The sequence below is a fragment of the Eucyclogobius newberryi genome, unplaced genomic scaffold (genome assembly GCF_026437365.1).
Source record: "Eucyclogobius newberryi isolate DKJ021-1_F unplaced genomic scaffold, fEucNew1.0.hap1 SCAF_3, whole genome shotgun sequence".
In the NCBI taxonomy this organism is placed as follows: Eukaryota; Metazoa; Chordata; class Actinopteri; order Gobiiformes; family Gobiidae; genus Eucyclogobius; species Eucyclogobius newberryi.
The window spans coordinates 17964816-17979749 of record NW_027315945.1 but is presented as its reverse complement, the minus strand read 5'-3'; the positions used below and the strand labels follow the sequence as shown (position 1 = coordinate 17979749).

At 40.2% G+C, this 14934-nt stretch overlaps 1 protein-coding gene across 1 annotated transcript; it reads right to left on the bottom strand.

Annotated features, from left to right (window-relative positions):
* Nucleotides 1–728: 728 nt before the first annotated feature.
* On the bottom strand, nt 729–9755 carry cep76 (centrosomal protein 76). Its single transcript, XM_072461129.1, has 13 exons — nt 9546–9755; nt 8880–9035; nt 8716–8800; nt 8277–8501; nt 7823–8008; nt 7157–7254; nt 6896–7024; nt 6297–6488; nt 4060–4226; nt 3444–3603; nt 2552–2725; nt 1390–1607; nt 729–958 (listed from the first exon to the last, which is right to left on the bottom strand). Exons 1-13 carry the CDS (start codon nt 9606–9608, stop codon nt 820–822), a joined length of 1992 nt encoding a protein of 663 aa, XP_072317230.1. The 5' UTR covers nt 9609–9755; the 3' UTR covers nt 729–819.
* Nucleotides 9756–14934: the final 5179 nt, after the last annotated feature.

Here is a 14934-nt window from a genome sequence, read left to right as displayed (position 1 = left end):
ACCATCACCAATTCTCAAATTAAAGAAATTTGGCTTTTACTTTGGTTATAAATACAGAATGAAACACCTTCAAATAGGGTTGAATAAAACATCACAGCCCAGACTTTTACTTTTCTTTAACATTGCATTTGTGTTTTCATTTGTATATATATTGCAAAGGGAAAGCTATTTTTATTCAATCTTATGGCCTCTGACTGGAAAGCGTCCATAATTGCACGTGAGTACAATACAGTGTCCCACACCAATATTTGTCTTGCATTGCCATCTAGTGCTCAAGTTATGAATTACATTATTTTGCAGCGAGCGATACGTTTAAAATAACTTTAGTTGGGGATAAGGAGAGGTATTTGTATACACGTGTTGCTGCTGTTACAACCTTTTGTAATTGTTGGTCTCACTTTAAAAAGTAAAGATAAATAATAAATGTATATATATTTTTAAAGGTAATAAATCTATTGGAGAAAAAGATTCAAAAGTAGTCATAATTTTTTTTTTTTTTACATTTTGACTCTCATCCAAGAGTCATTCTCAATCTGGATGGAACAATCCAGGACAAACCGACTCGCTTCTAATACATTTATTGCACTTTATGGCTACTTTTCAGAAAGGAGAAAAACATTTATAATCGCCACATAAAACAAAAATACAATATAGTGTTTAAAAAGTTTATTTAAAAACATTTACATTATATAAATATATTGTCTAGGAGTAAAGAAAGAGGTGTAAAAATCTAGAAAGCAATAAAATACATATTGTGTGGGAACTCATAGAAAATGTAATTTAATAAATTTAAAAAAGGGTTTATGTGTGGAGGTGTGGTCACAGCACAGACCGGTATTTACAGGCAAACATGATCCAGACAGCGCAGGCGTTTTCAGGGAAAACAAAAACACGAACTCTCACAGCCAGCCTCACATGGTCCCCACGGCAACATATGATCTCATCACAGAATGGAGATCTGGGTAAAAAGGCCAGAAGAAAAACATGAGTGAAGAGGTACATCTACAGCGTATCAACAAATAGTGTGGAGCTACTGCTTCTCAGTTTGGTCAAAGTTTATACCTCTCAACAGTGCCAAAACACAGACCAACCAGTAACTCAATAAAATCCAGGTCAAACTGTAGCCATGGGCCAATTTCTAATTGCTGATTTGAGCCTTTATCGATTTTCTTTATCCAGTTTGAGGTTTTAAAAGACTATGACTTGTAACCTTTCTAAGTAATTCAAGTTTATGCGATTGCCAATTATTTTAGAAATAATGTGGTCCAAAAAGTTTAACATTCAGACATAATTTTCAAAAGTCCTACATCTGGTTTGGGAAGCATTACTTTAGTTGTTACTGCTAATCCCTCTGACATGCTCACGTCTAAACATGTTGCACCCGCTCACCTGAGAGAGGTAGTGAAGGCCCGGCGGGCGTTGCGGTGCAGAAAGTGAATAGGGAAGCCTTTGAAGGTGTGTCCGTCTGGCACCGCCCTCCTCACGGCGTCCTGGAACTCCTCGTTCCCACAGGACATGCCCATGCAGCGCTCCAGCTCGTAGGCCGACAGGGCCGAGGACAGAAGATACGACAAGTGATCATCCCAAACCGTGGCCAGGTCCAAGTCCTGCAAGAGAATTTCAGACATTTTATGTATTTATTTGACAAGGACAGTTCAACATGCACAGACTGATTTGTAGCCTCCGTCCCTGGATGCGCATCCATCCATCCATTTTCTACCGCTTGTTCCCTTTCGGAGTCGCGGGTGACTGGAGCCTATCCCAGTGACTTCGGGCCTTAGGCGGGGTGCACCCTGGACAGTGGCCAACTCATCGCAGGGTTAACACAGAGACATAGACATTACAGACAGCCATTCACTCTCACATTCATTCACTAGGGCCAATTTAGAGTTACCAATTTTACCTAACACATGCATGTCTTTGGATGGTGGGAGGAAGCCGGAGAACCCGGAAAGAGCAAAGTTGGTTCACTTGCAAAGGGTTAGGGTTAGTTGGTTAGTTAGTTAGTTGTCCAGTAACTAGTCTATTCTACTTGTGTTAGCAGTCTATTCTACTTGTGTTATTTTAGTAGTTAAAGTGCTGTACAGAAAGACACAGAAAAAGTACCGGTAATCCTTTCTAGGAGTGTTTTAAGTTTGTTTGTTCAATGATCTGGGTTTGGCCATTGTAGACGTGTTCAAAGAAAACTGGCTTGGTCTTTAGGGCCTTATAATTCCAGCGTGCTGCTTGATTTCCCCCCCCAAATTTTTCCCCATTTTGCTCATCATAGTAATCTGATGTCAGAGTCTGACATCAGAGAAAACTACAGAGTCTCAGCTTTACAAAGAGTCCAGCAAATTGTTTGTACTCCAAAGGTTAAGGAGCAGCTTCAGTTTGAATTGGGGCTCATTTTAGTCGGGTGTTTTATGGAAAACAGGCTTTAAATACAGAAAGTGTACGCTGATTTAACCAAACACTGTTTCAGCCTGAACTAAAGAAGAAGTCATTTGAAGGGGGGTTATAGTATTTGCAAAACTATACACAAAATACACAGAATAACTATGAGCTGTACCTTCCTGTGCTCAGAGATGAGGAAGCGCATCTCTAGCTCCAGCTGGTTACTGACAGCAGCTGGGTCCAGACTGGGGGCGGTCAGAGGCGGGACAGGGGGCAACGAGGTGCTTGATCCGGGGGCGCACACAGACTTCAGGGCCTCTTCGCTCATGGCCTTCCACCGAGACTGGTTCTTTAAAAAGTCATGAAGTCAAAATTATAATAAGCAACATTTTGTGAAGGGAACATCATGTAATGCAGACACAGTAATGTTAACTAAAGTGTTGCCAAACGTCTTCTGGTTTTGGACTTCTTAAGATAGTACTGTAGTAGATACACTATACCAACTGCTAATGGGTGAATTATGGTTTGATCAGTGTTTGCCGATTCTAAACATACTGAATTTCCACTATTTCTTCCCTGTTCGATCATCTTAAAAGGAAGATAACATGCTACCAAAATAAAACCATTTTTCAAGCACTCGCAATAACCTTAGGAACTGAAACATCTCATCTTCTCCACACAATGACCCCTGATGATGACTAATCTGGCCTTGGTTCTGTCACGGGCCACTTCCATTTCAGCTCAAGGCTCAAAACTGCCCTCTGTCTGACCCTGAATCACAACTTATTTCTCTACCACGCTTCAAGCTTAATGCTTCCAAGCACAACTGATGCACAACATGACAATGCTGTGTATATTGTACCCCTTATGTACACTTTATAATGACAATTTGCCTTAGAATAGCATTACTCGTTCACTTTTCTGTCAAAATCAGAAATGGTAAACTACATCTGTCACAACAGCTGTCCTGGGACATGGCTAAAATGTTCACTAAAGCGTAGCTTGATTATACTACTGCTGCCTTCTGTTCATTATAAAAAATCTTTTCTTGGTGGGACATTTTGTACCTGAAAGTCAAAGATGCACAGCTCCACTGCATCCGAGGGCTGACAGTTTGCTAAAAAGCTCTGGTGGTTGAAGACACATCCCACAGTGCGATAGGGGTGAGAGGGTTTGGGCTGCTGCACCAGCGGCGGGGCATCTGGGTCTATGGCCTGATGTAGGTATCTGCACCAAAACAGACAGAAATGTGCAATTTATAGGAAATGTTTCAGTTAAATGATTATCTCAGTATTTAAATATCTGAAAGCACATCAAGTGAAAGATCTTTTTTCTAGGGATTTGGTTACAGAGAAATGTCAAATGAATGGGATGAAACTTTCCAGCAATTTCACAGAAAATCATTGATTATAATAATGACCCCTGCCCTGACCGTCACAAGCTGCTTGGTGCAATCAAAGCCAAAAGAAACACGCACAGACGATAGATTGATTTGAAAGCGTGGCTTTAGACAGTAAGTGATGGTCTTTCTGAGAAAACATCAGATTCTAAGAACTAGTGTGGACCATTTACAGTTAATTCCAAAAAGAGTTCCAAATTCAGCTTTTATTTATTTATTATATATATTTATTCTAAGGTTAGATATTTGTAACACTGCTCTTACGGTCTGATGTAGATTCTCACCTGTGAGCAGTGAAACTCTCCCAGAAAGTGACGCTCCCATCAGCGCCTCTGGTCAGGACCCATGTGTGGGGCCCTCCTTTGACCTTGGTGCCCACACACACATAAGCATCCAGCCCAAAGCCCAGGAGCAGGCTGCACAGGAGGGTGGCATGGTCCTCACAGTCGCCCTGCAAAACAAACAGCCAACCAGATTTTACAATGCTGACAAACTAAATATTTTGTGTTTTTTTGTGTAATAAAATGCTACAATATGTTTATTACATAATTTAATTGAGCTATTATTTCTTGTCAAAACATTTCCTTTAAAAAAACTTACAATAAAAATAATTATCCACATGAAAGCAAACTCCATGAATCCATGAAAGGTTTGGACACCATCTTTCCATGCTGAAATCGTAGACTAATGGGTACTGATTGTAATTATGAACCCATTTTTTTCTGACTGAAATGACCCTAAACTCTGAAGAAGTTTTTGAACCCTTTGGAGTACAATCAAAAGGCTGGGCTCTTTGCAACGCTGAGACACAGTAGCTTTGGAAATGGAAAATCAAATTTCAAACCCCATCTAGAAACATATAGAGGAGTAAAGCTTCTGTTGCTTTTAATGGCGGTGGCAAGCCAACTGAAAAGGTGCATTTACCGCCACCTACTGTAGTTGCATCTCTAACTTTTTCCTTGTACGTATTCAAAGTATGTGTTTTACGCTATACCGTAGTAGAAGAAGAAAAAAGGAGAGAGAAAGAGGAGTAAAGCTATTGGGAGGAATGAACTGACAGACAGTAGACTAAGTATTTGTTGGGTTTTGCTCTATCAAAGTTGAAGGATGCATCACAAAAAAATAATTCAAGGACATGTAATTAAAGAGTCCAAGGGGAATTCTTAAAAAGACCAGCTCAAATTTGTAACTTTCAGTGTTGTTAGTGAAAACAGATCTTGATACTTCCCAGAATAGTTGATTTGACTACAGTTACAGCTTGCCCATGCTTTACATGTACTGGAGCTGGATTTTTAACATAATTTTATCAGTCAAAATTAAATTGACTGATTACCAGCTTAACAAGTTAATTCAAGCTAATTCTGTTGATTCTAATGATAATAAACAAACAGCAATGAAAGTGCAATATGTGATTGTGATTATGTTTTTTTTTTTTGGTAAGATAGTGAGTGATTCCTGGAGATCCAAAACATTTTTTCCTCACAATATCTGCTCTTGTTCTTCTTGCATTAGCCTTTCTGGGAAATGTTTGCCACACAAGAAAATCCACTACTGCAGCAGCACAGGAAATCCGCCAGAGTCATCAGATTGCCCATGACAGTAAGCACCTTCTATTTCATTTGCACAACTTCTTTCCAGTAAAGAGCCCCTCGACGAGCAGCATGGGGATGGACTAGTGCAGTTGTGTGCGATGTGTTCTGGCTGAAGCTATTCTGGCAAGTCAGAATGATAGATGTTCCCCAGAAGTGCTAAAATGGCTGCCGCGTTGGAGCAGGCTGGCGGACTGATGAGGCTAAATTAATTTTCCCCGGAATGAAAGTCGTAAATCACAACTGACAAGGGCCACTTTGCAAGAGAGCCGTGTTGTGTCTGTCTCTCCTGTTATATGGGCGCGAGGCAGGGAAAGGATTTATTCAGAGGTGGTAGTGTGGGAAATTCTCCTCTATCTACCGTAAAGAGATGAAAATGCAACAGTCATTCAGGTGCACAGAATAACACAGTGGAGAGCATGTAAAGGACAAAAAACAGGGTACAAATAAAGGTCTAGGGAAAATTATGTCCTGTATAATATATATAATAGAAGTTAAAAAGAAAAGAGATACTAAAACAAAAAGCATAAAAACAAATCATTTATTGATAATTCGTTTTTGGCCATTAACGTGTCGATTATTTTTTATTATGCTTTGATTAATTGGTCACAAGACCATAAGTTATATAGTGAGATTGTAAATCAACGCACTAATATCAGGGCTTCAGGCTTTCAAAATGCCATGTGTACGTGACTGTATTTCATCACACTTTCACACTGTCCCCTTTGGCATAATTCATGGAGCAACTCAATGAAATTACATTCTGTAATTGGAAAACTAAATCTAGAGTAAATTATGTGGCACGTCTAGTCTCATACAACTCTTAAAAAAAAAAAGATAAATAAAATAATATATATATATATATATATATATATATTGCTTAGTTGAATCCAAACAGGAAACAGAATTTCCTTTGATCAGTTTGTACTTACCTTCCCTCGACAGAGAAAGGCAAGAAGTGTGCACCACTGTTCGTGCTTGCCTGCTCCACTGCCCACCACAGGGGCCCTTTCGTGGGCCAGCAGGCTGACGAAACGGGCCGCTTGTCTGGGGCTTTCCAAGAGACGTCCAGCTCGGAGGACATGGACATAAGAACACACTGTTCTGTTTACGCCGTTCTCGTCCTTTGTGGACAGTCACCACAGGTCAAAGGATAAGGCAGCATTAAAATTCATAATAAAGTATAATATTTTATTTTAGAGATAAATGTGGAAATAACCATCACATTTTTTTAACAATTCATCCATTCACTTTCATTTACCTTGTCGAATAAACTACAAAGACTTTACGTGAGAACCTAAATTAAATTAAACAATTGTTTTTGTTTTTTATATCTAGGTTAATTATTTGGGGATAATGGATTCAAATATTTAAATCAGATTTGTTGCCCCTGAAATTCTCAAAATTACAGTAGCTCTCATTTTTGAAATCTTCATCTTACAGTACAGTAACTAATCTAGGAGTCAAACTCATACAGAATCTATAATGGAGTCAAATAACACACAACACACTTTAAAGGTGAGGGCCAAACCTGCGCAAAGATCTTGACCATTTTAGACTGGTGTGTAGGACGTATCTCCAGAAACTCCCTCCACCACTGCTTTGCATAAACTAAAAACAGTCTCTCCTTTTCCGCCGTCCTTTGTCTTTCTAGAGATTGCTGAAGAGAAAGTAAACGTGTCACAACCTTGCATGTGCTAGTTTGGCATTGGACAGATTTTTTTCATAAAATATCAAAATACATAAAAATAAATAATGGCACAAAATACAAAGTCTCATCCGTCTGACTGACCTGTGTGGAGATTATGTCTGGGCTGATGGTCTCTGTCAGAAGAGGGTAGAGCTCCAGACTTACAGTCAAAATACCAGCAGGGACTTTACATTCACTTCCTGAAATGTGATTTTGTTTTTTAAGCAACCATTTCACAACTTTATATAATGTTTCAAAGTTGCTGCAAAATGCATCCAGGGGTTGATTCAAACAAACTTAAAGAAATATGTCTTTGAAATGTCTTGAAAGAATATCACAGTAATTGTATATATATATTTAGGGATAAAAAATAACAATAAGCAATAAGATAAAAATAAGAATAAAAAATAGGCTTAATATGTACACAAATTTACAATTGAATTTACATATCTAATGCAGAAAGTTTTAGGTTGTCTGCGGAAAGGGGGGGCTCTGGGCTTGTAATTGGTGAGAAGCTGGAGCCCACACAGAGGTTGTCGTTTAGCTCTCGACACCTCCCAGCTAAATCCATGCTTTGCATCTTTGTAGCGCTCTATCACCGGCCCTGTGTGCTGCCTCTGGGCTCATCTTTCTAAAATGTGCAAGTTAATTACACATTGCATTGTCCTTAAGTATGCTAAGGCTGAAAGGAGCACTGTAATGCGGAGTATAACTTGTAGACGATCTAAATTTAAAGTAAGTGCAAGTAATACATGATTGAGTTCTTACCAACACCCATCAGCTCCACAGCGATGCACGTTTTGCCGCTGGTAGAACTGAGAACAGTTCTCCAGTCGAGAACATTTGAAGAGACGAGAGTGGTGTCACTGGACGTGTCGGTCTTTATCAGCACCAAATGAACAGGGTCGCAGATAGACAGCATTGTTGTGCCGTCTGCCATTCTACTACCTTCCCCTACAAATAACATTAAAATGTAACATTTAACATCAACGGTCAAGAAAGGTGCATCAATGTTCACAGTAAAACTAAAATACAAGCAAGAAGTGTAATATTAGATGCATTCAACCATATACCTCAAAGCTACTGGTTTATAATGGTAAAGATACATTTTCTCCAGACCCAAACTTTTAAATTTTATTATCTTGACATTTTGTAGTCATCAATTTACTGGACGAATTGAGTTCCAACACAGCTTTTTCGAACTTGAAATGCCAATTCTTACCCAGATCATCTTTGTGGACCTCTAGGAGAAAACCCTCCTTTATGTCAGGTTCACAGGCGCAGGGCACAGGTTTGGAGCGAAATCTTTGATTGCGGAAATGCAGGTACAACGTAAATGTGGAGCACACCTGGCCAGGCAATGGCTCTGGCTCCTGAAGATGCTCCAGAAAGGCCTTACCGCCTTGTACTTGGAGGTAAAGATATCGTCTGCATGGGTCGATGTTAGCTACAGAATCAGAAATTGATCAGAATATAAGAATATTGTAGTTTATTGGGTTGTATATTATTTATGTATATTTCATGAGTTTCTTTGAGGAAATAAATAACTACAAAGTAACTGTAATTATATCATGTTTAGTATTAATGTTGCTCACAGCTACTCTTCAATAACATATAACAAAGCATGACCAATGTTATAATTATCAAATAAAATGACTTACTTTTCCTTAGCTTAATTTCATCTTTATCAATAAAGTGTGAAGCAGGTCTTGATGAAAACTGTGTTTCCTCTTCTGCTGCTCTTTGCTACAGATAAAGTTAGATCACTTTAATAAATAAAGATGAATGATTGTAAAGGGATAACATAGACTTGTTGTTATGTCACCTGAGTAAACTGCAGGTCTTTCATGACACTGTCTACGATGCCCCGGCGTTGCAGGGCATGGAGGAAGTCCTGCTCTGACAGACGCTGATTTGTCACACCTGAATCATCCCTCAAAGTCTCTGCTAAGACCTCTCGGATCTTTCCATGAATATTCACCTGGAAGTAAAAACATACTCAGAGGAAAAAACAAATCAAATTTACTATCCATGAGTTTCAGAGTGATGAAAATCGACCACCATTGTCATAGTAATTAACAATCTGAAGCAAAATACATTTTGAATGGGCAACTATAAACAGGAACCTGAAACCCATGAATATTTCTCCATACAAGATGGGAGATGAAAGGGGAACAACATACATATATATACACACATATATATGCATACATATTTATACAATAACTATACATTACTGCTGTAACAAAACAAAACAAAACAAAATACATTTACCGACCGATGCTCAGTCAAAGTAAATCCATCAGCAAGTTGTGTAAATTGTATAAGCTGTGTAAGATGCATACAGTAAAGTTAGCTAACAGGACATTACACTGTTACTACAACTGACATGGAACATGCTAACATGGAAAACACAAGTTAAATCAGTAGTCAGAAATATAACTACACAAGAGTTAAAGTGCACGACAATTAAGGTGTACAAACTCTTTACCTTCATCAGATGGTTGTGAATGATCTGCTTCAACTCGGGTGCTTTCGCTGGAGGTAGAGTCATGACAGCTAACTTTTGAAGTCAAGACTTGGAAATGTAAATGAGCAAAATACAAGCACATTAAAAAACTAGTAACAAATAGTCGCTACATTAATAGTTGGTAGATCGCTATTCAATGCATTTTGGTACAAATAAATTATCTTTTTCGTGTAACATAGAAATAACAGACAACAGCAGCCTCCGTTTGAAACCGTGGCGGATAAGGACGCGGGAGCGTGGCTACATCGATGCCTGACAGAAAATAAATCTAAAGAAATCAAAACGGAAATGCTAAAAAATGTATAAATATTCTACACACTGATAAGACTATATTCATATTTTTGTTTGTGAATTTCTGTTTTGTCTATAATTGTGTTTGAACCCCATGGTTTTAACAGGTTTATTTATGCATATTTTAGGACAGCTATCATTAGACTCAAGTGAAGGACCTTTTTGTAGTTTTAGTTGAAAAAATAAAGAGAGTAGTAAAAATGTTTGACATCAGTATATAACCGACTCAAACTTTAATAAACAGAAAATGAATAACAATTAACATTGTTTCCAAGCTGATCAATTCTTAATTAAAGCCGCAAGCGGCATCCAACGGCCCTCGCGGGCCGCCGGCCTTCCGACTCTGCTCTCTGCATTTTACAGAGATGGCGCTAACGTAATTGTCTAAGAACTAAGACAGCGACACATTGTACAATGCTGTGCTTAACCAGTGCAAAATGAACACAAATGTGGGTCGAATGTGCGGCTCCAGCGCACAGAGACCGTGACACTTGGAATAAAAATATGGATAACTTTTGATGCTCCGCTTGTGTAGATGATTTTCCCAAAATATGAGCTTGATCGAGCTATTGCCCACAGAGGAGTTCATTAAAGTGTGAAGCATACATGTGAACATTTCAAGGATTTGGCGTTTTTCCCATTTGTGACATATATTTGCGGCTCTACCGCACAGAGACCCTAGTACTTAAAATCAAAATATGGATAACTTTTGATGCCCCGCTTGTGTAGATGATTCTCCCCAAATATGAACTTGATCGAGTATTCGCCCTAGGAGGAGTTTGTTAAAGTGTGAAGCGTAAAAATGTGGTCATTTTAGAGATTTTGCGGTTTCCCCATAGGGATAACATGGGATGTTTCTGTCATCGCTACGGCTACGCTTTACCAAATATGACTTTGGCTCCCATACTTTTATTTTGGGGATGGCAAATGAGAATTTTGTGCAAAATATCATGTCATTTGGAAAAACTCTTGTTTATAGGCCACTCTGAAGGCCAAATAGTCCAAATTCTGCGAAAAGTTTGCGGCTCAGCTGCACAGAGACCGTAAATGTTATCCATAAAATTTGAATAACTTTAGATGCCCCACTTGTCCAGAGGACGTACACCGATTTTGAGATTGGTGGGCCAAACGCACTAGGAGGAGTTTGTTAAAGTGTGAAACATAAAAATGTGGATATTTGAGAGATTTTGCGGTTTTCCCATAGGGATAACATGGGAGGTTTCTGTCATCGCTACGACTACGCCGTAAAAATTAAGGCATTTGTCTGATAGGCTTTTTTGATCGGGACGGCAAAATAGAATTTTGGGTAAAGTTTAGAACATTTTGGTAAAACTAATTTTTGACCTTCAATGTTAATGTAAAGGTCACTCTGTAGGGGGCGCTATCGCGCCCATTTCAATTTTGTCATCATAAACTGGTCCAAACTAGACAGTTTAACAACTGATTCAAATTTGGTCCTAATCAAACTTGTTTTGATCAAATGGGAGCAATTTTTAGATCTGCAATATCCCAAAATAAGTGGTCCAACTTTACGGCTGCGCCGCACACAGACCGTAAAAGGTATCTCAAAAAATTGGATAACTTTAGATGCCCCACTTGTCCAGAGGACGTACACCGATTTTGAAGTCGGTGGGCAAAACGCCCTAGGAGGAGTTCGTCAAAGTTTGACGTGAACAAAATGGCTAACACAGCGTGTTTTCATTTTCAAAGGAAGATGGCGGCCATAGGGTAAGTCTGGGGGCGTGGTCACAATATATATATATTTTTTTCCTCACAAGAGGAATGCGTTTTCCGAATTTCGTAGCTCTACGACAAAGTTGACCTCGGGGCGTCTCCCATAGGCGCAATGTATTTTGACTTTAGTCGGTGGCGCTGTCGCGCCATTTTTTGATGAAAAAAAAAAATGGTCCAGAAAAAATAAAATTTTTCGCCGATTCTGAATTTTGGGCAAAGTTTGGTGAGTTTTTGAGCATGTTCAGGGGGGCAAATTAGAGCTCAAAGCGCTGAAGAAGAACAATAAAAAATATAGCCGCAAGCGGCAATGATCGGCCCTCGCCACGCCGCCGCCACACCGCCGCCACGCCGCAAGAGGAGGGGGCGCTAACGCGCCCCAATTGTCCTTTTATTACGCCTACTGCTGAATCTGTGACGCTGTCACATCTTCTCCCCTTTGTTTTACCATCAAAAAGCAATTTTATTTTGAATTCTTGGCAAAATGTGCGGCTTTGCCGCACAGACACCGTGACTCTTTGAATGAAAATGTGGATAACTTTTGATGGTCTTGAAGATGAGTCTCACCAAATTTCAGGTTAATAGGGCTGACGCCCTGGGAGGAGTTTGTGAAAGTCTAAAGTGTAAACATGTTCTGGCGATTTCCCCATTGGAATAACATGAAAGGTTTCGGTCATCGTTACGGCAACGCCATAACAATTATGACATGAGTCATTGACTTTTTTGATGGGGATGCTAAAATTGAGTTGTGTGTCAAATTTCATATAATTTCGCAAAACTAAACATTTAACCTCCATATAAAATCTGTAGGGGGCGCTGTGGCGCCAAATGAATTTATTTCACTTCAAGTAGGTTTAGGGCAAAGAGTTTAACAACTGATTCTAATTTGACGCAATTCGGACTTTATCTGCGCAAACGGCAGAAATTTTAAATATGGGAGATTTCTGAAATTCTAGCTACAGTTTGCGGCTTCGCCGCACAGAGACCGTGAGAGGTATCAATGTAATTTGGATAACTTTTGATGTCCCACTCCTCAGTAGCATTTTCACCAAATTTCAGCTTTTTAGGGCCAACGCCCTGGGAGGAGTTCGTAAAAGTACGACGTTTGGAAAAACTCCAAAATCATGTTTAGCCATTTTTGAAGCAATATGGCCGGCATTTGGTTGGGCGGACGGCGTTGCCGTAATAATATTTTTTACTTCTCTTGTCACCATCTACCTCTGCGCCAAATTTCATGATTCTACGATCAGATTTTTTTTGGGTCATTTCCCATCTCTCAATGCATTTTTGGTACATTTGGGGGCGCTGACGCGCCAATTTTTTTTATTTTAGAAAAGGGAAATAGCCAGAATGTAGAGAGGCACGATTTTTAGAGGTGTGAACATTTTTGTGACTTTTCGTCAATGTTCACTGGGTGAAAAATAGGGGGGTTGGTCCCGAGAAGAAGAAGAAGAAGAAGAAGAAGAAGAAGAAGAAGAAGAAGAAGAAGAAGAAGAAGAAGAAGAAGAAGAAGAAGAAGAAGAAGAAGAAGAAGAATATTCCGATGCGAAAACAATGTTTCCCATTTTTCAAATATCATAAACTATACATTTTCGGAAAGCGCTCGCGCTTTCCTACCTCATGGTGTGGGTCCCTGGTCACTGACGGGTACTTTCGTTAATTTTGAGTGGGCTCCGCCCACTTTGTGTTTTTGGCCCTCTATACAGTAATAATGTTCAATTTTTGCATTACATGCTTATATGCATGGAACATGCAAGAGATGGGGAACGTATTCGTGAGCTACTTAGGGCAAATGAGTGCTTTATATGGGGATGACGACCGCTTCGCGGTCGTCATCCCAATGTAAAGTGCTCGTTTAGTGCGCACTTTTGCACGGGCTTCGCCCGTTTACAACGGTAATGTTCCATTTTCCTACTATTAATTAGTATGCACGGGGCGTGCGTGAGTGAAGGAGTGCGTTAGTGAGTGTTTGGAAGTGGGCGAGCGCTTCGCGCTCGATTTCGTGCGCACTACGTGCGCACTTTCGCAGCCGTGCTTCGCACGGCCTTACGAGATTAATAGGCCTCTCGCCAGCTTGTGGCGCTCGGGCCTAATAATATTTTTAGCAAACACAATATAGCCGTTTCCACTATAACAACAAAATATACATCGTTTGAAAGCTCTAAGCCTTCCCGATGCCGTCATGGGGTGGAATCATCATTACGAGCGCTTACGCGCTCGTCACTCCCTATTCCGTCGGGATGCCCCGCCCACTCCCCATAGACTTCCATTGATTTGAGCAGATACAAGCATGACCCATGCCTGCGGCATGGATTTTTGCGTACGGGACGATGCCAAGAGGGTTTTTGGAGGAATGCAGCGCTTCGCGCTGCTGTTGTCAACAATGAGTGAATGGGCTACGCCCATTCACTCATTGTTGACTATTTCTGTCATAGCAGGAGTAAGTATGCATGATCCATGCCTTCGGCATGGGCTAGTTCACTGTACTTGCCAGGGGCGACGGGGTACCAAACATGCGGGCTGCGCCCGCATGTTTGGTCAGACAGTTGCAACGCTGCCTTCGGCAGCGTTGCGGGAGCAATAGGCCCTCCGCCCTGCTGGGGCTCGGGCCTAAAAATAATAATATTTTTAGCAAAAACAATATAGCCGTTTCCACTATAACAACAAATTATACATCGTTTGAAAGCTCTAAGCCTTCCCGATGCCGCCATGGGGTGGAATCATCATTAAGAGCGCTTACACGCTCGTCACTCCCTATTCCGTCGGGATGCCCCGCCCACTCCCCGCTACGCCCATTCACTAATTGTTGACTATTTCTGTCATAGCAGGAGTAAGTATGCATGATCCATGCCTTCGGCATGGGCTAGTTCACTGTACTTGCCAGGGGCGACGGGGTACCAAACATGTTGCAACAGTTGCAACGCTGCCTTCGGCAGCGTTGCGGGAGCAATAGGCCATCCGCCCTGCTGGGGCTCGGGCCTAATTAGCTATAAACAAAATAATGAACATTGTTATCCTGCTTTAGTTTAGATGGAAGCTTAATAGTTCATCAATTTAATCAGGGATCAGATGTAGAAGGCCTAACTCAACATTTCCACTACCTATTGCTACTTGTATCTTAATATGTCCTTCAAATGTAAGTGAAATTAGTGCAAGAATCAATACAACACAAGTGATGCATCTTCAAGAAATATTGAATCAATTCCAGAAATCGGCTTGGAGAGGCCGACATCGATTGAACTCACTGTCGGGAAGAAAATTGTGACATAAATAGAGAACAGACACAAAGGTGAGCAGTGCTTGAAAGGAAAAAAAACAAACAAACATG